The 26,962-nt window shown below is 44.5% G+C and overlaps 1 protein-coding gene across 1 annotated transcript in view; it reads right to left on the reverse strand.

Moving 5' to 3' along the window:
- The window catches only part of GNAL (G protein subunit alpha L), a 129,553-nt gene extending 103,965 nt beyond the window's left edge, over nt 1-25,588 (reverse strand). The window contains exon 1 of the mRNA XM_036880719.2: nt 25,014-25,588. Coding sequence (XP_036736614.1) covers nt 25,014-25,344 — 331 coding nt within the window. The 5' untranslated portion in view covers nt 25,345-25,588. The remainder of the gene's footprint in view (nt 1-25,013) is intronic.
- Between the last annotated feature and the right edge of the window lie 1,374 nt (nt 25,589-26,962).

Raw genomic sequence — 26,962 nt, forward strand, 5'->3', positions numbered from 1 at the left:
GCCCCATCTGCTCCAGAGAACGTGAGGCTGGCCACGCCAGGGTGGCGAAGATACAGATATTAAAAAGAAGGATAGGGAGAAACATTTTGAAAAACTTGCAAGAATGTGGTGGGCTGGGGAGGGGAATGAAAAAACAGCTCCGATTCTAGAATGTGACTGGAAGAGAGTGTACACAACACTAAGCACGTGTAGTCATTACTGAACAGAGGTCTAAACTCTTCTTTTACAAAGGTGATTAAAACATGCACAATGAGCTAATTTTGTATACAAGCCACTAGCTATTCAGTCACATATGTTTCAATTTTTGATATAATTTCAAACTTACAGAAAAGTTGTAAGAACAGCATAAAATTTCCCACATACCCTTCACCTAGATATGCCATTGTCAGCATTTTTTTACCTTTGCTTTATCATATACACTCCCTGTCTGTTTTCATACTTCATATTTACACATTTTTTCCTGAACCATCTTAGAGTCAGTTGCAGACATTCTGTCCTTGTCCATGTGTAATTCTTAAGAATGAGATTCTCTTATATAACCACAAACATGGCTACAGCCCATAGTCAGTCTGCAAACAGGCCAACAATGCCCCTGGCAGCCATTCCCCCCATCTGCTGCCAGGAACCAATGCCCCAGCACTGCACATGCGGCCATCTGTCCTTTACCAAGCCTGGGAGACCTCCACCCTGCAGTGCGGGTAAACTATCATTAGGGATCCTCTGCAAGTGCTGAAGAGGCTGCCATCAGCATCAGCAGCTTCTAAACCATCCAGCTAAGTGATTCTCAGACACATGCCGGTCCCCGAGGCCCTTGCAAATAGGAATTGCAGGGTTCTGGGTCATATCTTTGAAAACCAATGCCGTAACATGCATCATGAAGATGCCTGGTACTTTATTTAATCCTTATTCACTAAATTACCTTTATTATTATTTAACTTTTGAATTAGTTAAAAATAAAACCAATATCTCTACATTAAAAAAATAAAACACACAGACGTATCCTTAATAAAAGGTATCTATGCCCTATATAAAAAAATACAATAGACCTAGTGAGCTAACATGTTAGGTTAAGTCTCAAGGAGACTTGGAACAGCATGGACAGTTTTATCTGGCTTGTTTAAAGTTGTGTAGGTTCACAGTTCTTGTCTATACAGAAGAAGAGGCCCTGACGGGACCGGATGCTGCTGAGACCTGGGAAGAGAAGATTTTCACTTTTGCTTTCTGTCCTCTCTGAGGCCCTTTTGCATGGAATTTGTGTTCTTCTTAATTAAAGAGATCAGTGCCTGTTAGATCAGTGATATTTCCTGAGTGAATGAAAGGAAGTCTTCAGGCAGCCTCCACCTAGGGATGGGTGTTCCATTTGGAAGCCAGTGCCAACGCTGTGAGGCGGTTGGGATCTTGGAGAGCCCATGGGGTGCCCTGGCCCCACCATGCCCGTGAGGCTCCCGAGGGGGCTGGTTCATCTCAGTGCTGTGTCCCTCAGCACCAGTGTGACTACTACGCCCCCAGCACCCAGCTATTTCATGTTTTATTTTATGCATGTTTCACAAATCTTTTCTGTTTACTATATCCTGAAGTATCCTGCGACACTTTTAATAACCTACGATATTAAAATATGAAGCAATAAAAATATATATAGATTTTCCATGATCACTATTATTCTTTTAAAATCTACAATCTATAAAGGAAAATGAGTTTACTACTGCACATAAATTTTCCTGGTATAGTAGAATTACTCCAAAGAAGTAAGAATAATAAGAAATATTTTAACCTTTGACTATACTTCTAAAGCATATTATTTTACATTCCTGTTTAACCAGATAGTGTTTTTAAAGTATCCTATCTTTCCTTGATTTTAAAGGATTTTACAGAAGCCAAAAGAAACTTTCAAAACTCTACATTCTCCAGTGTTGTTTTACTAAGGAAAATTTCAAACATGTGGAAAGTAGACAGAATAGTGCATGAACTCCATGAACCTGGGTCCCAGGGTCAGCAGTCAACACCTTATGGCTAATCCTGTGCCCTCAGCTCCCCATCGCTATGCCTTTTCCTGTATTATTTGAAGCATGTCTCAGACATCATTTCCAACATCTTCCATGTATATATATAGAGGCTCTTTTAAAGTGATACAATCACAGTGTCATATTGAACCCCAAATAATTGACAATATTGCTTACTATCACTAAAAATGCAGTCAATATAGGAGAAGCCTCTTGACACAGGCTGATGGATGGGGACCTGGGTTCAATCAGAGTTCCTGGACTCTAGTTTCAAGATCCAAGATCTAGATTCCTCAAGGATCTCTGGATACCAACCTCTCACCAATCCCAAACTGGGAATTACTGCTGCAGATGGCTGCGAAGTATTAGTGACATGAAGAATGTGACTTATCGGCTCTTTACGTTCTTTGATGGGTGTACTGAGACAGAAATGAAAAATACAACTTTTACTTACAAAAATACACACCAAATTCTAGATGCTCAATCATAGATTGGAAATTGACAGACTCTTTACTGATCCATGTTTATTTGATGCTAGGAATTTGGTGATATGTTATCCCCCTTCTCCATTAAAAACTGAGCATAGAATATAAGAAAAAGCCTCAATTACTTTGAATCTAGTTAATCAGGTTTTTACTAAACATGCAAATTATCAAGTCATTGCTCATTTTCCCCAGAGCTTACTGCTCTCTGACGCAATTCATTTAGGCCACACCTCACGCTGTCAGCCCTGGAGCTCCATCAATGACGGTTTCAACCAAATCCAGTCTACGTGATTTGAACTTTTCATGTAAAGAAAAGGTTGATCTTCCCTTACCACTAACTTCACCAGGAGAACCTCCAGAAAGACAGTTTTATATGAACTAAGAGCTGTCTGAGAAGGTGAGACCACTCCCATGCCTTAATTCCTTCCTGGTGAGATGGGAGGGCTAAAGTCTCAAAAACTGATGATCTGCTAGTCAACACTCATGAAAGCCTCCACACAACACAGTGCTAGACCTTAATACATCAGTTAAGGAGATCAGAACCACATCTTCACCTTCAAATTCCCCTCCAATTCCTACCTTCTTATCTGCCTGATATTTGGGGTTTGTTTGTGTGGAGTTACCACTGATCTCCCCAAAGTATTTATGGAGCACTGCTGACATGCCAGGTGTTGTCCCAAGGGGTCAGGGATGCCCACACTGATGGGATATGGGCTCTGTTAAGGATTCTATTCTTTTTTTTTTTTGACTGCTGAAATTACAGCCTAAAATATATTTTTAAATTTTTTTATTAAGGTATGATTGATATATACTCTTATGAAGGTTTCACATGAAAAACAATGTGGTTACTACATTTACCCATATTACCAAGTCCCCACCCATACCCCAATACAGTCACTGTCCATGAGTGTAGCAAGATGCCACAGAAGGGATTCTATTCTTTATCCCAAGGACGGTGGGAAATTACAGAGTTTTTAGAAGCAGGTAGCAACAGGGGGAGTGTTGGTTCCAAAATAATTCTGTTATGTAGAGAACTGACTACAGGTAGAACAATACAGGAATTGGGTGGCAGTTAGGAGATACTGTGCCTTCTCTGAGAGAGATGATAGGAGCAGTTTGCAGAACTGGGCAAGTGCATGAACCTGTGCCTGAATCTGTGCCTGAATGTACAGAATCACATGTGCACACAAGTCTTGGGCCTGGATTTATTTGACAAAGAAATAATATTCCCAGAAAAGGAAAAAGAATACACAAAGGAGTGGAAGGTACCTGCTGCTGTTTTAACTACAACTTCAGAATGCTGCTGTGTGTCCAGGTAAGTCCATCAGTCCACATCCACTATCTCCCCTGTGGGGGCCCACCTCCACCTGCCCTGACATGCATCAGACCACTTAAACTTCCCTGTGAAACAAAGTAATAGAGGAATTCGCATAGCACTCACCCTTTCATGTCTACGAGCTTAATACATACTGGTTTTCTCTCTAATGGAACATGAGCTTGGGTGGCAGCCACCTCCAAGATACCAGGATTGACTCTGAGCATCCCTGGTGCACAATCGGCAGGGTGCAAGCAGCCCTTCCTGCGTCTGGCTTTTCTTATGCGGCATCACCACCTAGCGGCTGGTTCGGGGAATAACCCGATCGTGAGCACAGATAGGTGTCTGGAACGCATTCAGGCGTCAACAGCAGGTGGGCACCACCTTTACTTCTTTCTTAGCGGGGCAGTGCAGTTTTAGTTCCCACTTCTCTCTGTTTACTATTTGTACATGTCTGTTTTCAAAGCTCAGAAAACGCCGCTTTAAAAATACATAGCATCTCTTTTACACATTCTTCCTTTTCCCTCCCCTCTTTCGAATTCTGTTTTCCACCTCCCTGAATGCTCCTGTCCTTCTGCTTATGTTATTGTTGTTAACTGTTATCACCCACCATCAATTAATGGGTTCTGCTGATTTAACATTTACACAATTAAACAGCATCTCAAAGAATACTGACATCTTAATCTGCTTAGAAAATTCCTGTATTCACCCTAAATTTGTGAATGTTGGTGAGGTCCATATCTAGTACCTTGGAATTAAGACTCTTGATATTGCTAACATACAGTACAATTAAAATAAAAAAGATAGAGGGAAAACTTGACATTATTCACTATTGGATACATAGCCTATTGGTTAGGATATAAGGTGCAGTTACATGTGCTAAAGAACTAAAAGGTCTGGTATCCAGAATATTTAAGGAACTACTACAACTCAACAATAAAAAGACAAATAATCCAGTTAAAAATGAAAAAAGAATCTGCATAGAATTTCTGTAAAGAAGATATACAAATGGCTAATCAGCAGTGAAAAGATGTTCAGCACTACTGGTCATTAGGAAAATGCAAATCAAAAGTACAGTGAATACAATTCACACCCAGGAGGATGACTGCAGTCAAAAAGGGAGACAGTAACAAAAATTGGTGGGGATGTGGAAAAATTGGAACCCTCACATATTGCTGGTGGAAATGTAAAATGATTTAGCTGCTTTAGAAAACTGATGGTTCCTCAAAAAGTTAAACATTGAGTTACTGTATAACCCAGCAATTCCACTCCTAGATACATACCCAAGAGAAATGAAAACATGTCCAGACAATAGCTTGGACATGAATGTTCATGGTAGCAGTGTTCATAATAGCTAAAAAGTGGGAACAGCCCACATATTCATCAACCGAATGAATGGATAAATACAATGTAGCAGATCCATACAGTGGAATATTATTTGGCCATAAAAAAGAAATGAAGTTCCAGTACATATTACACATGGGTGAAAATCATGCTAAATGAAAGAAGCTAGACACAAAGACTACATACTGCATGATTATTTACATGGTATGTCCAGAATAGACAATCCATAAAGACAGAAAGTAGATTAGTAGTTTTCAGGGATTGGGAGGGAAAGGGGATGAGGAATGACTGCTGATGGGTAGGGGCTTCTTTTTGGAATGATAAAATCTTCTAGGGTTTGATGTGGTGATGATTCCACAACCTTGTGAATTCACTAAAAACCACTGAACTGTACAGTTTTTAAAAGGGCAAATTTCATGGTATGTGAATTACTTCTCGATAAAGGGAAAAAAACCAGATGGTAATCTTTCTGGATTGGGATTTAATTTCTGTTTTATCAATGACTATTTATGATTTCTTTTATGTTGGATTCTGCCAGGTGGTATAGAGGATACAGAAATGAATCAAAATGGACATGACTCCTGTAGAATATGTAATCCAATAATAGGTTTATGCCAAACTTATAAATATCTTCAATAAGGCAAAAAGTGTTCTAAGTACATATATGATGAATAGAGAGTTCCAACAGAGGGCAGCAGAAAAGATTTCAAAGAGGAGGTGACACTTGAGATGGCCTAGGAGTGTGGGAGAAGGGATTTCAGGGGCAAAGGATGAAGCTAAGAAGCCAATGAGGTCTAGTCTGGTGGGTTCGCAGTGCATATGAAAGGGGAAGTAGTTCACGAGAAATGGGAAAAGGGGTCCAAAGGTACAAACTTCCAGTTATAAAGTCGGTCAGTCCTGAGGATGTAATGTATGGCATGGTAACTGTAGTTAATAATTCTGTACTGCATATTTTAAAGTTGCTAAGACAGTAGATCTTAAAAGTCCTCCTCATCACAAGAAAATACTTCTTTTTGTAACTATGTGTGTGGTGACAGATGTTAACCAGACTTGTGGTGATCATTTTGCAATACAGACAAATACCGAGTCATCATGTTGCACACCTAAAACTAACATAATGTTATATGTCAACTAAAAAATACTAAAACAAAACAAAATAACCTCTAAGAAAGAAAAAGAACAGTTTGGCACATTAGCCCTGCCCTCTTCCTCTGGAGCATCCTGCCCCACAGCACCCACCTGCTGGGGCACAAAAGGGAGGCGGACACCCACCAGCACCGACACTTGGTGTGGAGGACCCTCCTCGCTCATGGCCATTCTGGTCTTGTCCTGACATTCACTTACTTATGGAAAGCACTCCTTCAGGCACCATGCAGGATACTGGGGACTGAGCAGGAAACATGAGGTCCCTGGTCCTGGAGTTCACCAGAGTCACACACTAAGCAGAAACATGAATGAAGATACAATTGCAAGATGTGCTAAGTTCTATGAAGAGACGGGACAGTTACCCAGGGGAGAATAAAATGGGCATCAAGGAAGATTTCTGAGGATAAAGTGACAACTGAGCTGAGGTGGGAAGATGAAGGTGGAGTTCATGCAGGTAAACTGAAAGAGACGAGTTTCCCAGGCAGAGGGAACAGTGTGTAGGGGGAGGTACAACAAAGAGAGACAGAGCGACAGAGATGGACTGCTGTACAGTACACCCGAATGGCAATTACTGGTGGTGTTTCACCAACACAGGGCAGGAGGGAGTGGTGAACAATGTAGCTGGGTCCTGAAGAGTCTTAAAACAACCCGACTGTAGGCAGAGAAGCGTTCTTTCTAACTTCTCAGGGAAATAATGTCCCATTTCTATGCGAGATGATGGGATAGCCAACAGATGTGTGAACCTCCCATCCACAAATGTGAACATCCTGAACATAATTTCCAGGATTTTAGAAATAGGGCTTCAATATCTTGTTTGCTGCCAAACAGCAAATTATCAGTACAAAGACCAAAGAGCAAATCAAAAACATGAGGCCAGAGATCTTCTTACCCCCAAGGTTCTGATGTTTCTCAGTAAGCCTGTCTACTAATTGGTGCACCTGTGCTAATGTGTTTAAACTCTCAGAAATTTAGGTGACGCCTTATGATTTCTCTCAAGGAGGAACTGGTCCCTTATAACAGGCTCCCAAGGGAACAATTATTCACTAAGATGGGAATCCAGGAATATTTTCATTCTCTTACAGTGATGTAGCAAGTATCTGTTTCTTATTTATCTAAGGAAATAAAAGAAAAATACAAGGAAATTGGTAAGTCTCTTATCAAAGGTTAATAGTGAAATTAAGTTAAAAAAAGTCTTAGAAAATGTTAAATAAATTTACCTTAAAAAGCAACTTTGATTGTATGGTGATAGATGGTAACCAGGCTTATCCTGGTGACCATCTGTAATGTATGTAAATGTCCAATCACTGTGTTGTACAACTGAAACTAATATAATATTGTACGTCAACAATACTTAGGTAAAAAAAATTAAAAAGGAACTTTGAGGTTTGGGACAAGAACAAACACCAGTTAGAAACAATTTCAAGCTCTCCCTTGAGCTGTCCAGCTCAGAATTGCTATGAGTCTCCAAAGCCTCCTTCCACTGGGCTCCTGAGACTTTGTAAAGTTGTAGTTGCTAGCAGCCTGTCTGAAAAAGTGGCCAGAACAGGACAGAATCAAGACCTGGAAGACACAGAGCCTGGATGACACTGGTTGCCAGATCTCAGAGACAACCTGGTTACATGAGTCACTCCTCTGCCTCTAACCTGGACTTGCTTGACTTGGAATTTTATAACTTAAAATGGAGTCTGGATTAAAACAAGTGATGTATAATTTCCTTACACAGTTGGCCCAACGAATGGCTTCATATCAGGCTTTCTGCCTTAGAGTTTTAGGTTTATAACTCTAGCTTCAGGTCCTGGTAGAGAGAAGATGGAGGGGGACAGAACACAGAAGTAGTAAGGCAGTGGGGAGCCCACTAGGAAGGCAGTTTATAGTGTCATGACTTCCAGGTCTGCAGATACCCTTTTGGGTGTGTAGATATTAGAGTATCTTGTTGGACTGACCCCTTTATCATTATGTGTTGCCCTTCTTTGTCTCTTACTTTGTTTTGAAATCTATTTTGTCTGATGTAAGTACTGCTACTCTTGCTTTTCTTCTCCCTATTGTTCGCATGAAATGTCTTTTTCCATCCCTTCATTTTTAGCCTGTGTATATCTTTGGGTCTGAAATGAATCTCCTATAGGCAGCATATAGATAGGTCTTGCTTTTTTATCCATTCTTCCACTCTATGTCTTTTGATTGGTGCATTCAGTCATTTACACTTAAGATGATCATTGATAGATACTTACTGCCATTTTATTGATTTTTTTGTGCTTGTTTTAATAGCTCCTTTCTGTCCTTTTCTTCCTCTCTTACACTCTTCTCTTGTTATTTGATGGTTTTCTTTAATGTGGTTGGCTTTCTCCTTTAAAATTTTTGTATCTATTATAGGCTTTAGGTTTATGGTTAACAAAGGTTCAAGGATAGCTTCCTGACTTTGTAACAGTCTAAATTAAGTTGCTGATTGCTCTATTACAGATACAATCTGAAAGTTTTTTTCTTCTTCCTCTTCCACACTTTATGTATTATATGTCATAATCAAAACTATTTAGCCTTAGAAATATTTCCATCTACAGCAGTCCCTTTAACATATCCTGTAATGATGATTTTATTGTTATAAATTCTTTGAGTCTTCATTTATCTGGAAACTGTTTAATCCCTGCTTCAAATTTAAATGATAATCTTGATGGGTAGAGGATTCTTGGTTGAAGGTCCTTCTGTTTCAGTACATTAAGTATTTCATGTCACTCCCTTCTGGCCTGTAAAGTTTCTGCTGAGAAGCCTGCTGATAGCCTAATGTGGTTTCCCTTATAATTAATTTTCTTTTTATCTCTCTGGCTGCTTTCAATACTTTCTTCTTATCTTTAATCTATGCCATTTAAATTATCATATGTCTTGGTGTTTTCTTCATGGGGTTCCTTTTGTTAGGGGCTCTCTGTGCTTCCATGACCCGAGTGTGTGTTTCTTTTCCCAGACGGGTTAAGTTTTCAACAATTATTTCCTCGAAATATTGTTTTGTTTGGATTGGCCACATAGCTCCCTTATCATTCTTTCATTCCTAGAGATCATTTTTTTCTCTCTGCTCCTCAGCTTTCTTGTGTTTCTGTTCTCTAATCTCCATCTCATTGATTGTCTCCTCTGCTTGCAGCAATCTATTATTCAATCCTTTCATTTTGTGTTTCCTTTCAGTTACTGTATTCTTTAGCTCTTGTATCTCTTTGTTGAAGTCCTCCCTGAGATCTTTAATACATTTCTGCAGATCAGTGAGCATATTTATTACTTCTATTTTGAAATCTTTATCAAGAAGATTGGCAATCTCCATTTCATTTAGTCCTCTTTACAGGTATTTTATCCTGTAGTTTGTTTGGAACATCCTCTGCCTCCTCATTTTGTCAGGGTTTCTGTGATTCTTCCTTTCTTTTAACTGGATTTGCTACGCTTCCTGGTCTAGAGAGTAAAGACTTTATAAAGAGGGCATCTATGGTGTCCAGAAACTCAAGACTCTTTCCTCTCCTCCTTGTTCTCCTCCACTGCAGAGGCCCAGTTGCTGTTGGTGGGTAATGGGTGGGGTTGCGTTTCTGTCTGCCAGCATTGGTTTATCTCAGTCTGCTGAGGCCAGTGGTTTGCCTCAACCAGGTCATGTGATCAGAGCAGTGGTTTCCGCTGGGATCACTGTGGGTGGGGCTACCCTCTGCCTGCCCTGCAGCCATGGTGGGGCTGTTGGGTTAATGGTATGGGCCGGATGGTTGCAGGGAGAGTTGTACAATGGCAGGGTGCATGGGCTCGGGGCGATGGCCAGTCACCTGGTTGCAGAGCCCTTGGGTGCTCAGCAGTGGCAGTGAGCCATGTGGTGGGAGGGCACAGGGGCTCATGGTGGTGGCACTACATGCACGCTGGGAGGGCATGTGGGTGCATTTAGGCAGTGAGTGGTGGGGTGGAAGGGTCTGCAGGCTCCCAGTGGTGGCAGGACATGGGTGGTGTTGGGGGTGTGGGGAGCACATGGACGAGCACAGGCAGTGACTTGGCCTGTGGGAGTAGCAGAGGCAGCGAGTTGCACCACCATGGCACACAGCTGCTATAGCAGCGAGTCCTGTAAGTGACCCCTAGTGCCTGTGGGGAGGAAGGATCTCTTGGAGCTGGCTCCTACATGTGTCTGCACAGTTGGGCTGAAACAGGACTGTGAAAGCTGGGAGAGTGTTCCTATGCCTGCCAGGCAGCAAGGTTGGATGCTGCTGGGCTGAATGGGTTGCCGTGTCAGTGGCATGCAGGCAGGCACCTTGGGGCTGAGTTGCCAGTAAGGGGGATGGAGCACCTGGGTTTCCTGAGAGCGCTTGACCCTCTGGGCTGACGGAGGGCTGGGGTGGCATCATCCACCTGCCCTTTCTCCTGCAGAGACAGCCCTGTCCAACCCTTGCTGCTCTGGCTCCCCTCCCACTGTTGGCAAGTCTTTCAAACTGCTGCCTCTATTGGGTCTCAGCGGGACCAGCAGAGTGTGCCTGTCCTCCCTAGGTGGCCGGTGTCTCAGCCTCCCAGAGTGCTCCAGCTGTCCCTGGTGTCCAGTCTTGCTAATCACCAGAACCCAGTGCACTGTGGACTCTTGTTCCTGGAGCAGATCTTCAGGGCCAGGTGTACAGAGTCCCTGGGCACCTATCCCCTGCCCACTCCTTTCCTCTTCCTCCCGCCTGTTGGCTGGGACTGAGGGAGGGATGAGGTCCTGCTTGGTTGTGGCTCTGCCACCTTACCCTTCTCTGTGTGGTCTTCTCTCTTTCCCCAGGTGTAGGTGGTCTGTTCTGCACTCTTCAGTTTATTTTCAGGTTTGGTTGTATTTGCTGTAGTTGCTTCCTTTGTGTGTGTGTGGAGAAAGTTCCTGTCTTATCTTCCCATTCTGCCATTTGGAGGCTCCCCTGATATCCAGCTTTTCATGACTCTCTTCCTCCCACTTGCAGTAGTGGGCACTCCATGTGGTACTAGCCCGACTGTTCAGGAACAACATTAGTGTGACTGTGGGTCTGTCCACCTCCACCCAGGCCAAAATCCAGCAGCCCGCATTCCTTGGGTGTAGTAACATGACTCTGGTGACACCTGCGATGTCCCACACATGGCTGTGCTGCTGTCAGTCTTCTCTTAAGGTTGTAAATAAGACAAATTTCAGGAAACTCAAACCAAGTACATCCACCCCTTCATCCTCAATAGCCAAGTGAGTGGTGTCTCAGTTTAAATTGTGAGGATACCTTTTTTTCAGTAATTATACAATTCAGATATAACAATTTTCATTATGCTTTGTTTTGAGAACTTACAAAGTACATGGCAGGAGGTGCTCCATACATTTTAGCTCTCCCCTCTCCCCTAAGAGTAACGATAATCTTTGACTCCCCACCTTCTGACTCTACCCACACCCGATTCATCAGCACACTTATCATTTGCCTTGAAAATCTATCTAGAAACTGACCACTTCTCATCACTCCATTTCTCCTGTCTTGTCCCATGCCTCCACTGGCTATTACAAAAATCCGTCTTTTCAGTGCCTTATATGTTCCTATGTTGTTGACCTGAGGTTTACACCTTGAACACACAAAGCTCATGCAAACCTCAGGGCCTCTGCACTTGCCTTTCCTCAGATCTTCTTTTTCACATAGTTACCTGTTCTTCTCTTTTATTTCCTTCAGGTCTTAGTGCAAATGTGCATCTTCTCAACAAAAGTTTCCTGGCCAAGTTATTTAATATTGCACACCTCAGCAATCTCAGTGCTCATTAGTTATCAGGCTGTAATGATCGGACATGGTGGAGGTAACTAGGGGACAGGTCCCTGGGAGAAGTGTCTATAGGAAGGGTGGGAGGGCACTTAGTTTGTGATTCTGCTTAGTTGTAGGCACTGCAGGTGGCCCTCAGAAATCCCACAACTTGCATCTGTTCCTTTAGATCAAAGCAGGGTTTTGTCCCCTGTATGGTGCAGATGTCATGTGCCCCTTATGCCTCAGTATAAATTGGGGGATCATAGGAATGGGGTGGGGACAGGAACACCCAATTATCAGACCCTATCTAGTTGTGGGGGTTTCACCTCCCTATTTTCATAACAACCCTTCTGGAAAAGTACTCTCACCATCTGAAGTAAAGGGGCTGGGAAGTGCTAAATGACCTTCCAGAGGATGAAGAGCCAGATTTCAACCAGGTCCTGGCCCTGGAGGCTGCTCCACAGCCACGCAGCAGGGCTTCCCTACCCATTCATGCAGAGAGCCAGACTATGGCTCTGCATATATAAAGAGTGAACTCTGACCCACAACCTGCAGTAACCTGCCCAGGAAGTGAGTCCAGGACAGCATAGCAACCAGCCCAGGAAGCCAAATTATTGTCCCTGTAACAACTGGCCCTAAATTGCCAGGATGTGATTAGTAACTGACAGCTTCCCTAATTTTTCCCTTATCTCCAACTTAGGACCAACTGGAGAAAAGCAAATACACACCCCTAACCAATCATACAGGGTGCCCTGCTTCTAGTTAGCCACCTATCGCTTCCCCTCAGCAGCCTCCAAGCAAGGCACATACAAGGCCCTTCCTTTTTCCCACTTTAAAAAGCTCTCCCGCTCCCCTGCCTGCTTAGAGTGGCCGATCAGGTGAAGGTGGCTGTCTCTCTTGCCATCATGTGCTCTGCGTGCACAGCTCCCACTTGCTCTCCCTGGGGTGGTCTCGGGTATTTCCAGCATGCTCACAGGAGCTGTGTGCTGGGGACACATGGCTTGTGGATGCTGGGTTGATGAGCCTTTCTTGGACGACATGAAGGAATGAAATATAGGTAAGTGTTCCACGTGCTGCCATGAGCACAGTGATTCACGTGGAGTTCTGTGGTGCCAGGGCCTGGGAACCTGAAAGGAAGCTCCTAACCTGAGCATGGAGAGGCTTCTCTCTCCCTCTTTTCCCTCACCTCTTCCATTCCCGGCCTGTGAGGGGGTTTCAGGAGAGATGGAGGAAACAGCTATTTAGTGAACAGCATGGGGAATGTAGTCTCTAAGAGGCGGCCAGCATCTGCCCTGGGAAAGTCTGTCACCTCGCGTGTGTTCCTCTGGAGCCCAGACCAGGTGTCCTGCAGCCTTCCCTTCCTTCCAGAGAAGCCGAGTAACTGAGCCCAAGCTGGCCAGAGAGGGTTAAGGGGTAAAACAGGGATGAGGGAGAGAGGCCAGGGATTTCCCCCCGGGACTGGCAACCCTACAGAAGAAATTGCAAATTAGCTTGTTCCATCCCTTGGCCTCCATTTGGATTTAAATTATCTAAGAATAAAATGTTATTTTTGGTAGTGGACTCAACCTTTACCTCATTTAATAAGTCCATAGCAATGACTAAAATGCTCCATTTAAGAGCAAGCTTCATATGGAGAAACTGACTGAAAATACTGATCTTAAGAAAGAGAAGAGACAAATATGCAGGAGGCGGAGTCCAAAAGCCCCGCAGCGGGCTACGTGGCAGGTTCCAGGGACAGGGGAGGGTGGGCAGCCGGGGCAACGGCCAGGGCAGCCCTGTGTCTCCTTGGGCTTCTGTGGGTTAGCAGGAGCAGAGCACACTGCAGGGGGTGCCCAACACTGCCGCTCAGGGGCCATCCCCAGACCCACTCCCCACTGCTTCCCAGCCTCTGCCCTACGACTCTGGGCAGTAAGCAGTGCATGACTCCTTCTGAGCTTCAGGGCAGAGAGGGGCTGTGCCACCAGACGGTGGAAGGCCTGCTCTGGGGGGTCACAGTCGTGGTGGGGAGGGGAATGCTGTTAGTTCCTGGTATTGCAGGCTGTGGCTCCAGATCCACCGTGTGATCTGGGCTGGGGCCCACCATGACCTGTGGTGTTCAGGCTCTATTGAAGAATGACTAGGCATCTTCTTTTCCATTGTGGGCTGAATAGCAGGATTCTGAGTTTCCTCTAGAAACCCATCATCTACTTTCCTAAGTGATGTTTGGCTATCCTTGACTAACATCAGGGACCATTTGCACTGAGGATTACTTACAGGAATTCAGGTAGAGGGAGACTGAGGCAGAGTCCTTTCTTGGGATTTGGCAGCATTGAACGAGACACGCCTCCCTGTACTCACTGGCTCACTCCCTGATCCCACTCTCCCTGCCCCGCCCCCACGACAGAGTGCCCATGCTCTGCACCTGCGCAGACCGCCCACCCTGGCCTCGCACAGCCCGCTAGGGCTCACTGCTGTGCCAAGCCCAAACGGGAAAGGTTTCTACTGGGACAATACCATTAGACCAGAGGAGGGTGGTGGATCTGAGGATGAACTAAACATTCTCCATCAGACACTGCAAAGCACCTTAGACCAAGTGCATCTCTGCATGCTTTTTAGTTTTCTGCAGTGTTTATAAATGATGCTCAGCATGTTGTTACATTAAAAAAAAATTCCAAAATAAGGTACTGGTTCAAATAATTTCAGAGATAAAGAATTATGTAACTGGCCCTTATTTGCCCAGGAAAGAAAGAAAGATGTAAGTGGCTGTTTTCCCCTGTGGCACTTGATTGGCTCTTTGTACAGTGGAAATCTATAACGACCAAGGAAGGCAGGGCGCTCCCTCATACTCTAATGGAGCATCACATGACTCAGTCAGTGCATATCCAAACTGCACTTTGTGAAACAAGGCTTGCAGCACATGCAGAATTTTGATGTGACTGGCTCAAGTAGAACTTAAATGTGGTGTTTTCCAATAAACTTCTCCAAATGGAAACAAAATTAATCAGCTTTAACAGCAGAGGTATATTCTACAAGTGTTCTTTGACCTTTCAGTGAGGAAGCTGTCTGGGAGTGGGCTTCGTGGCCTCCCCAAGGCTGCTTTGCACTGCCCCCTCTCCACAGCCAGAAGCCCTCCCCTCTGTCCTCTGGGTGGCATGGGTGCTCTGCACACTGGGTTGTAATGGGTGCTCTGTGCCCGCATCTCCCCCATAAAGCCATGAGTTCTTTAGGATGCCCTCATCAGCTGCTATTGAATTAACAAATGAACAGCCCAGGACACAGAGCTGACATGCTTCTGAACATACCAGTTGCCCCATAAACAAACAGTTAATTTGCAACTTGCGTTCTTCTGGGATGTGCTGGCTTTGGCCTTGCTCCAGGCTTCCTTACCAGGAGAGCTCTGGGCTTATGGTTTGTCTACATTGGCTTCTGAGGCTGACCAGGCCTTCGGCCCTTTGGGATGGTGCGGATAAGCACTCCCAGGGACCAGCAACCACCTGTCCATTGTGTCCAGCTCCATCCCTTGGGCCATATCTGCTTTCTGAGTCTTGCTTTGCTGACTCAAAATGGTGAGTTTTGTGTCTACAGATTTCAATAGCTGGCTTAACTCCAGTTAACTGTCTTTCTCCTAAAGGGGAAATATAACTTGGGACCAGGTACACATGTGCCTCATGATTCTGACTTCATGACCTCACGTGATACCTCTTACTGAGAAGCCATTTCTCAGTGGGGGAAGAAGAGTCAGAAACAAGGACTGATCGTCCAACCAGGAGATGCAAAACTATATTCTCTAGATGCTTCTGGAAGTTCCTGTAAAATGAAATCCTATCTCTGCAGTCAAGTTAAATGTTCTACATTGTGGCTTGGCATTTATTCTTATAATTGCTTCCTTTCAAACTATAAGACAAGAGTTAATTTAGAACTCTATTGTCAAAAGTTGCTCACATGCTACTGCCCATGGAAAAACAGCTGATGCTTGAATTCTGTGTTGGCTCTTCCCTTTGCCCCACAATATTTTAAAACCATGTTCCCCCAAACTTAAAATAGAATCTGATGCTACTCTTTTAACTGTGGTAAATAAACAGTGTCTATTGATTAATGTAGACATTTTGGGGGGCTCAAACAACAGCTCCTGAATTGCACAATGAGTATATTTCTTTAAAAAATTGATACATTTAAAATTATTTTTTCTTCAAGCTTACTTATGGTCAAACTCCCATAATGATATAATTTATATGCAGTTTCTAATATTGATTTGTGATGCACTTTGATGTTGGAGATAAAAGAGCTCTCTCCCTCCCATTTCATAATGCTATACACTGAGGCTCAAACTTTCTTGATCTTCTTGAGCTCTTAACCTTAGGTCTCTGCTACGCTCTGGAAGCTGTGAGGACTTTTGAATTCTTTCTGTGGCTTTGCATCGAACAGGGAAATCAGGCTGCTAGGTGCAAACTCACAGCAGGTTTTGCAATACTTCTGATGATAGTTTGCATCCAGGACCAAAAACAGCATGAAGCATTTTTGTGCAAACATCAAAACGCTCCCCTAAGCAATTAAGTTCCTACTTTCCTTATATTCTTCCACAAATAACACATCCTAAGGAAGGGAGATGCTTATCACATTATTCTTAATGTGATTTTTATATGAACCCTAGTGATAATGTTATTGACTTGTACTGTTGCCAGTCCTGACAGAGCGCGCACACACACACACACACACACACACACACACACACACTCATACTACTTCTTTTGTAGGTTGATGTCATTTCTCTTTGACTACTCTGTCAAAGAGAATTCCTCCTGGGCTGAGATTGTGGGCCTTGGAATCTCCCTATTATATAGAGAAGCACCTAGTAGGTCTCAAGAAATGTTTGTGATTGGTGAACAGAAGTGAGTGATTCATTGAATAAAGTATTCTTTCCCTCGAGGCTCAGGGTATGGATATAACTGCTCTGTATTTTCCTATTATGCTAATATTATCTTCTTCCTCAGATTTTCCCGGAAGACTTTTAGGTCATATTTCACTTTCTGGGATTGAAAACTCAGTTTTCAGCTGCAGACAAACACACCAAGTGAGTGCTAATCGAAGGGGGTTGAGATGCAGGCCTTCCCTGCATCTCTTCTGTTAGGATTACAGAGCAGCTGACCTGATTGGCGATATTTTGCATGCTTCTTTGATCCTCTATCCATCAGCAGCTATACCTGTGGCCTATTCTGACTTTCTGCCTGCTTGCATCTTCATTTCTCCCAGAGCAGCGAGTGAAATGTTAGCAGGAAGGATTGATGGAGACACCCCAACATCCTGTGTGTCTTCAGGGCCATTAGGTATGACCCCTTTTAAGAGCAGCAGGACAGCGATGCTGGGACTCCTCCTGATGAAGGCGTGGACATTGGGCTGCATCACGGAACAGGTGCAGGGGCAGCACCAGGGAGGGCTGGAATTGTAGTGCAAGCCTAAAAGCCTTCCTGGTTGGGAATAATTTACTCCCCTAGTACTGCAGTTGGCAACATCTCTCAGTGATGCTTCTTACTCTTAAACTACAGCCTTCAAAAACAGGATACTTGCTCCTGCTTTGGTCAAACTTTTGGGCTTTTTAAGAGGAGGGCCTGATGCTCATGACCCTGAGATCTGCTCAGAGGAACCCAATGCCCTTCTTTCCACCAACTCCTCTTGGGATCCTAATTTCAGGGATAAAAGTCTTTCTATTACTAGTAAGGGAATTTTAAGAAAAGCCAGCTCTTTAAGACCAGTTTTGGGTTCACAGCAAAATCAAGTGGAGAAGTACAGAGGTTTCCCTCATGCCCCTCCCTCCCTGGCCTCCCCCACTATCAACACCCTGCACTCAGTGGTACACCTGTTACAACTAAGGGGCCTGCACCGATGCACCCCCAGCACCCAGAGCCCTCACCTTCCACTGGCTCACTCTTGGTGGGGGACATTCTATGGGTTTGGATGGATGTACAGTGATGTGCATCCATCATTATGGTGTCACACAGACTGTTCTTACTGTCCTAAAACTGTACTCTGCCTGTCCATCCCTAATAAGAGAATTTTGAAACAACAGGGGTTTCCATCTGACCCCTAACCATAATTCCAAGCACTGCTTCAGCTGATAGGCTCTAATTTTTTTTCAGTTTGAAATCAACTAAAAAAGTAACTGAGTATTAATAAGTTCAGATGTGAAGCAGGTTATTCTGGGTGCTGTGAGTTAAAGAACAATCATCTAGGGTTCTTTGTTTATTCCTATATTTTAATTTAGAGTGGGGTTTTGACAACTCTTGGGTACCACTTTCAACATCATGAGCTGATTTTAGGTCCTAGTAGTTAGGTCTTATCTTTGAAAATGCTTATGCTTGGAAACTTCATAAATGAACTGAATTAGTCTGATATAATGAGCTATAAGAAACACATATTTGGTCATCCCTATGACCAAATATGTATTTCCCAGGTATATTTGGTCTTCATCCACAGTTTCTGAAAACACTTCAGAGTCTTGGGGGTGAAATGGGTGTTTTGCCTGTTAATGAGAGACTTTTGGACCCCCACCCAAGGGCAGGGGCTGGAGGCTGAATCAGCCAATGGTCAATAATTTAGTCAGTCATGACTATGCAATGAAGCCCGTATAGAACACTGAGAAGAGCTTGTCACTCTCTACTCTGCTCCCTCTGTTCTGCTCTGCTGCACTTGGTTGGATCCTGCTTCTCAATTGGGGAGAACTTCTATGCTTGGGGCACCAGAACGCGTACACATGCCACCAAGCCAGACCCCAAGCTCCATAAGAACAGAAGCTCCTTTATTTGGAACCTTGCCCTCTGTCTTCATCTGGCTGTTAACCTGTATCCTTTATGGTATCCTTTATTGAACTGGTAAACGTTAAGTTCTGTGAACCGCTCTACCAAATTAATTGAACCTAAGGGGGAGGACGTGGGAACCTCCAGTCTATAGTCGGTTGGTCAGAAGCATAGGGAGCTGCCTGGGGCTTCTGACTGGAGTCTGGAGTGGGCGCTGAAGGGCAGTCTTGTAGGACAGAGCCCTTAACCCGGGAACCTGGTGCTGTCTCCCTGCAAACAGCATCAGAATTGAGCTGAGTTCTCGGACACCCTGCCGGCGTTCAAGAATTGCTTGGAGTTAGTATGTGTGGGAAGATCCCTTCCCACATACTTACACACATTGGAATCGGGTCTGGCAACCCCAATGGAGTTATACGACTATTAATGCTGTGTAATATGGAGGAAAAAATACACCATTTCATTTGGTGTTGAACTAGTGGGATTAACAATTAGCAGAGAATCTGCTAGGTCTCTTGGTTTCAACTCAACTGAACAATTGCTTACCACTGAAGAATTTCACTCATCACAAATTTGTCTGACAGCATCTACAGGAAAATTCCCTGTGGCAGTGGGGCTGAGTGTGAGTCCTCACACCTGAATATTAGAGAGAGGGCTCAAGCCAGGGCCACACAGGCCAATGCCCTGCCAGGAATCCATGGAGAGGGAAGACTTGACAATCCTCTCCTACCATTACAGTTTCTGCAGTTTCATTTTTTATCCTGCAAACCGGTCCCTTGAGGTCCAGTTTGAAGGGTGTGGTCACAGCCATTTTGTCTTCTCACAGCCCAACTCCTCCCAAGAACAAGCCTCGGGACTGCTTCACCATTTTTGCATCCTTTTCAGCCCTTGGCCTCCTGCACTGCTGTTGCATAAACTGGCAAACCCAGGGGATATCTTCTCAGTCCAGTCGGAGGAGTCATCCCTGAACTCCTACTGAAACTGCCAGCCATTCCTCTTCCCTGAAGTGCTCTCCTTCCTTGGCTTCTCCCAGCTATCCTGGCGGTTCTTCATGCTTCTCTTTCTCCAGCATTCTTCTGGAAGGTTGGGGCTCTGTGTTCTCGCTCGGGCCCTCTTCTTCCTCTGCACATTCTCCCAGGGTGGCCTATCCTCTGCCCCAGGACCTGCTGCTGGGGGTGTCCCTGCCTGTCCGTCTCCAGCTCAGTAAGCTCTCTGGGCTCCAGACCTGCGAACACTCCACTGCTTCCCAGGCACTGAATTCTCACTTGTGTCTCACCATCAACACCTTGTTGCCCTCCTTTCACTCCACCCGCCTCCTCTTCAAGTCCTTACTGTGGAGAATGCCATCACCATTTTACCTAAGCAAGAAAACGAAGAGTTCACCATGACTCCCTGCCCCTCCCCTCCCTCAATGACATTTATCTTTTCCTCCATTCCTTCAATTGCCAGATTCGGGAGATTGCAGTTTGCCTACATCCACTATTACGTTTGTTCCTTCCCCTTTATCACCCCCACATCTGCCTGTGTTCACCTCTTTGCGTCTCTTGACTGAGTCCCTGCAACTGTCTTTTGCTGGCCACTCCGTCACTTGTCAGCTTTGTGCAGGGGGGCCAGACTGTCTGGGCTTGAATCCTTGTTCCATTATGGAGTGGTTGTATGACTCAGAACGGGATTAGCTTTTCTAGATTGTGTGATTTAGTTTAGAGGGGAATCACAGAAAGAACAGGTTCTGCTCAACACAGAATTCAGAGCTCATACAAGTTAAGGAATGTTTACAATGTGCTAAACTCTGATAAGTTTATATACTTTTTTTTCAATTAATTTCACTTAATCCTCTTATGTGGCATCAGGATTGTTACTGTGATGGAAATTGAAGGCCTAAGGCTACAGTCATGTAGCTGGTAAATGGGCATGCTGGGATTTCAAACATGGGCTGTCTGACTCCAATGCCATATTCTTAAATACTGTGCTCCTTCTGTATCTTTTAGTAGATCATAAGTCTATCTCCAAGTGTTGGGAGTATTCATAAAATGGTCTTTTATTCCAGGAACACAGTTAGCCACCAGTAGTTGACCAGCCTGAGCCCATTTTCAGGGCCAGTACTAATCCTCTAGACAGATGTGAATGGGTTTACAATTTGCTCTGGTCTGAACTGTGTCCCCTCATAATTCCTGTGTTGAAGCTCTGATTCCCACTGGGGCTGTATTTGGAGACAGGTTTAGGAGGTAGTTAAAATTAAATGAGGCCATAGGGTGAAGCCCTGATTCCTTCGGACTGCTGTCCTGATGATAAGATGAGACAAGAGGACACAGAGACGTGGCTGTCTGCAAGCCAGGAAGAGGGCCTCCAGCACACCAAACCCTGCTGGGCTCTCACTCTGGACTTGCCAGCCTTCAGAACTGTCAGGACATTAATTTCTGTTGTGTAAGTCCCCCAGTCTGTGGTGTTTTGTTGTTTCAGTCCAAGTTAAGACACAAGTCAAAGTTTTGACAACTGCTCTGAACTTTCAGTGTTTTGAAAAATTAAAGGACAACCTGAATTCCTGGGATGAAATTCAGCTGCATGTAAACAGTGGTAGCTTCAAGTCCATAAAATTGTAGTTAATAGTTTCTATAATAGAATGATATAGAAGTTGTAAGTAAAACACAACCACCACACTGCTTCCTTTTCCAGGTCTGTAAGGGAGGGTTATGGTTTTCTGACTTTGGAAAAATTAAGGCATAGGAATTTCTACTGAAATTCTACTTTAAAAGTCACAGTGCCACAGGAGGCTGCAGTGAAAGAAAGGCTGCATACTGGTGAGGATGCGTCCCAGGTGTCCACACAGCACAAAGCCACTGTGCGACTCAAAAACTGCTGATGAGTCACTGTAGGCATTACTGTGAATTAAGAATTTATTTGGAAAAAAGAGCAATCAAAACCACACAATGCAGACTATTCCATGTTTTTGTGACTGCCCCAAGCGCTTCCTCCCAGAGGAACTAAATTCGCACCTTGAGGTCATACCAGCATTCTGGTTTATGCTAACAGCCAAATACAAAAGGGAGGCAGTGAATGTCCCCAAGAGATTGCTTCCTTCCTGAAAGATGTGTTCCTGGCAGAGAAACATCAGACACAGAAAAATGGAACAGGAAATACATGAATAAAGCAATCTCCCCCCTACAATGAATCCTTCCCACAATAGACAATTTTAAAATTGAGTAACAGTGGAAAAAGAGCAGTATTAAATGAGTAATTATGTGGCACATGATGTCTCTCCCCCAGTGGAGAATTCACAATGTGGTCAACAAAAGATGTGGAAGAAAAATCAGTGGCCTCTATTATAACTGTCTGAGCTCAGTGGCATAAAAAGGTTTTTATACCTCTTCTGAATTGTGACCCTCCCAGCATACGTTGAAACCCTACCCCCTAAAGTGACTGCATTTGGAAATAGGGCCTTTAAGAAGGTAATTACGGCAAATGAGGTCATAAGGGCAAGGCCCTAATGCCATTGTTCTCTCTGCCCCTGAGCATAGGGGCACTGAGCAAAGGCCATGTGAGGATACAGCAAGAAGGTGGCTGTCTCCAAGCCAGGAGGAGAGACCTCACCAGAACCGAATCTTGCTGGACCTTGAACATGGACTTCCAGCCTCCAAAACTGTGAGACAATAATTGTTTAAGTCACTCAGTTGTTTAAGTCACTCAGTCTGTGGTATTTTTGTTATGGCAGCTCAAGCTGACTAATACACAGCTTGTGCTCCAGATGTACAGTTGTCTGAAAATCTTTCCCCACAATGCACCCTCCCCATCTACCATCTGATGGAGGTCCCTTTCTCCAACCTATCCCCTCCCCATTCCTACTACAACACTTTGATTTTGATGCCATGATCTCTTCTGGGTCTGCTACCTTCTAACTGGAACTTTCATCTTATGCCCCCCACACCTCTGCACCCCCTTAAAATCCAGCCTCCTCACACCTGAAAGAATGCTCCAACTAAAAGTTACAGAGGGAACATCATTCTGGCCATTAATCCTCATTATCACAGAGGCTCGCAGACTCTTGTGCCCTTAGCACCACATGAGGTACTAAGTCCTATGTAGGGAAACAAAGCTCAGGTCATTGCATGGACCCACAGGGAGCCAGAGTACCCATGAAGCCATGCCAACTGCAACAGAGTGCTGTATGAGGAGTGCAGATAGGATTCAATAGGACACAAGGGAGTTGGCCATGTATTCCCACCTGAGGTCTCTGGGCAGGTCACCTGGAGGAAATATGGTTGTGGAAGACAGGGCTAGCCTCAGACTAGTAGGCATGGAGAAGGACGTGTGTCCTTCGTGAGCCTGTGAGTTCTCTGTCCCCTGCTGCACATTTGCAGAATAAATAAGTAAGTGGGGTCAGTGAGCAAGATAAATGGTTATTTAACACAATGGCAGCAGAAGCATTTGAGGATAATAATGGTCAGTAAATCACTCTTCTGATTCAAAGATTTTCAGTCAAGTCTATGCTAAATCCTAACAAAACCAAGAACCTTTCTGTGTTTAAAGTCAACCTGATATAAAAACAGTATATGTTTTACTCTTGACATCATTGGGTGGAACATACTCCCCCTCCAAAGTGTGAGTCATTTCATTCAATGTCATTTCAGATAAGAGACTGATTTACAAACTATGTTAGGCTATGAGATAATGTCTTTAAAGAGGATAGGTATTCAACATGTGTTACAAGAAGTTGGCTCTTTGGAGCTCACCATCCCATTCTTTAGACCTTACCTCCAAGTTCCCTTTCACAGAATCATAAGTTTATTGATTTTTGTATGACCAAGTATCTTCTACTTCACATAACTTTTTAATTTTTAAAATATTTCTGTTCAAACGCACAATGACATTAAAGCATAACTGCCACAATTCTAGACCTGATTTTATTCTCCTATATCTTGAGCTCAGAGTCCTCTCCTTTTTGAGTTAATCTGCTGCATTTAAAAGCTATTTGGTGGGAGCAATTTCTAATTAATTTCCTTCCAGAAAAATAAGTGGGTGGAGGTATACTTTGAGCACTTGCCTATCTGAAAATCTATTTTGCCCTCCTACACAAACACTGATTTAAGGAGGTATGAAATTTTAGGAGTACGAGCCAGTATTTTTGGACCTCTGGAAAAATTGCTCTCTCATATTCTAGAAGTTAGCGTTGTAGATGAGAACTGCTTCTGAGCGGGTCGTCCTCGTTTTTTGGGTATCCTGCTTGTTTACTTTGCTTCTTTGTTTCTCCCCACAATTTTCCCTTTATCCTAGAATTTATGCATTCCACCAGGGTACAGCAGCTAGGTTTGTGTTGCTTTATTGATTGATTCTTGCAGTGAGTGAGCCTTTTTAAACTGCAGACTTAATTGTTCTTTAGATCTTGAATAAAACTCATTCCTAAGCCGGCATCTTACCCAAATCATGGAGTAGATCCTTTCCCTATGCACAGCAGAGTACAAAGGGAACAAGTATTCTTCGTCACAAAATTCAGGTCACAAGCTCACATCTTAACTTATTTTTTTTTCCGTGTTGAAATTTAAAAGCAAGTAGCATCAGGATTAGTGATTTTTTTTTTTAACTCTACAGTGGAGTGCTTAGAAGATGTTTTCCAGTGGTAAGCTCACAGAAGCACTCTTAACGCTTGCCACAGCTAGCGCTCTGAGGAAACACTAGCAAGTCATGTAGCAGTTCATTACTTTAAAACGCTGTGCATGCAGTTAGCACAGCGGACAGCGCTTTGGGGGCCTGCCACGCTGTCCTGCTTCTGGTATCTGAAGGACGGGCGAACATTCTGAGCGCACCAGGGCTGAACTCACTCAATGAAACAGAAGCGCCACATCTTCGCTGTGTTACTTCTCAAAAGGGAACAAGCCGCACCCACCCGCAAGCCGGCTATTCTGCTGTGATGGGAATAAAAGCTTTGTGGTCAGGCTAAAAAGCCTTATAAACTCCTCCAGCTGGCGTTCTTAAAACAAAAGTGCAGCAAGACCCCCACTCCTGCAGGAAATAGAGGCCGAGTTAGCCATCCCTGTGGGTTACATGCTGTGGAAAGAAATCAATTGAGCGGGGAAAATTCCCAGAGAAGCTCATTAATTAGTAATAACTGAGCAACTGGCTCAAATGACAAGGTGTGGAAAAGGGCAAAATCACCCGGTAAAGCGTCCTCGGCCCAATAGCAGGGGCAGATGTCTACCGGCTAATCTTCCCCTTCCGCGCCCGCGCGGCCAGCGGCCGCCGACAGCACCTACCGAGCAGCAGGAGCCGGTGCGTGCGCTGCAGGTCCCGCTTCTGCTCGCGGAGCATGCGGTCGATGCCCCTGCTCACCCTCCTCGCCTCACGCTCGGCCTCGCGCTCCTCGGCGCGCAGCTGGTCCGGCCGCCGCCGCCTCTCCTTCTCCGGGCCGGCTTTGGGCCGCGCGCGTGCCGGGCTCCCGCCGGCGCTCCGAGGGGGCCGGAGCCGGGCCGCGTCTGCTGCCAGGGCCCGGGCCGGAGAGGCACGCGCGCTGTCCGCGGGCTCATCCGAGGCGGAGTCCTCCGGGTCTCCGAAGAGCAGCGGCCGCAAGCTGTAGCACAGACCCATGTGGGCGCGGCGGGACTCAAGCCCGGACACCCGCGCAAGGGCGCGCGGGGGCTACACCCGGACCCAGCGCGGCGAGGCCGCCCGTACGCTGCCGGGTGCGAGAGCGGTGGGTGCGGGCCCACGGCCGCGGCCCCTCACGGTCCCCGCGGGCCATTGTGCATCCTTCGCCGGTGCAGGGGGTGGCAGCAGCCGGGGCTGGAGGTCACCTGACGGCGCGGAAACTGGCCGCGCCGACGGGCCTCCGCCAGCCCTGCCCTCTACTGTAAGGGCCTCCTCCAGGGCCTGCCCCTTACCGTAAAGACCGCCCCCGAGACGGTCGGCGCCGCACGCGGGTCTTCATACCGTAAATACCGCTGCCAAATCCCGAGCGACAGCTGCGGACGCTGCCGCCACCACCCGAAGCTGCCGTTGCAGCACTATTTCTACGTGGATGATGTTGATGGATTTTCGAATGTTTTACCATCCTTGCATCCCTGGGATGAATCCCACTTGGTCATGGTGTATGATCCTTTTGATATATTTTTGAATTTGGTTTGCTAATATTTTATTGAGTATTTTTGCATCTACATTCATCAGGGATATTGGTCTATAATTTTCTTTTTTGGTGGGGTCTTTGCCTGGTTTTGGTATTAGGGTGATGTTGGCTTCATAGAATGAGTTTGGGAGTATTCCCTCCTCTTCTATTTTTTGGAAAACTTTAAGGAGAATGGGTATTATGTCTTCTCTGTATGTCTGATAAAATTCCGAGGTAAATCTGTCTGGCCCGGGGGTTTTGTTCTTGGGTAGTTTTTTGATTACCGTTTCAATTTCTTTGCTCATAATTGGTTTGTTTAACTTTTGTGTGACTTCCTTGGTCAGTCTTGGAAGGTTGTATTTTTCTAGGATGTTGTCCATTTCTTCTAGGTTTTCCAGCTTGTTGGCATATAGGTTTTCATAGTAGTCTTTAATAATTCTTTGTATTTCTGTGGAGTCTGTCGTGATTTTTCTGTTCTCATTTCTGATTCTGTTGATTTGTGTTGATTCTCTTTTTCTCTTAATAAGTTTGGCTAGAGGCTTATCTATTTTGTTTATTTTCTCAAAGAACCAGCTCTTGGTTTCATTGATTTTTGCTATTGTTTTATTCTTCTCAATTTTGTTTATTTCTTCTCTGATCTTTATTATGTCCCTCCTTCTGCTGACTTTAGGCCTCATTTGTTCTTCTTTTTCCAGTTTCGATAATTGTGATGTTAGACTATTCATTTGGGATTGTTCTTGCTTCTTCACTTGTGTCTGGATCGCTATATACTTTCCTCTTAAGACTGCTTTCGCTGCGTCCCACAGAAGTTGGGGCTTTGTGTTGTTGTTGTCATTTGTTTCCATATATTCCTTGATCTCTATTTTAATTTGTTCATTGATCCATTGATTATTTAGGAGCATATTGTTAAGCCTCCTTTTGTTTGTAAGCTTTTTGTTTTCTTTGTACAATTTATTTCTCGTTTTATACCTTTGTAGTCTGAAAAGTTGGTTGGTAGAATTTCAATATTTTTGAATTTACTGAGGCTCTTTTTGTGAGCTAGTATGTGGTCTTTTCTGGAGAATGTTCCATGTGCACTTGAGAAGAATGTATATCCTGTTGGTT

This window comes from Manis pentadactyla, chromosome 6, assembly GCF_030020395.1.
Source record: "Manis pentadactyla isolate mManPen7 chromosome 6, mManPen7.hap1, whole genome shotgun sequence".
NCBI lineage: Eukaryota > Metazoa > Chordata > Mammalia > Pholidota > Manidae > Manis > Manis pentadactyla.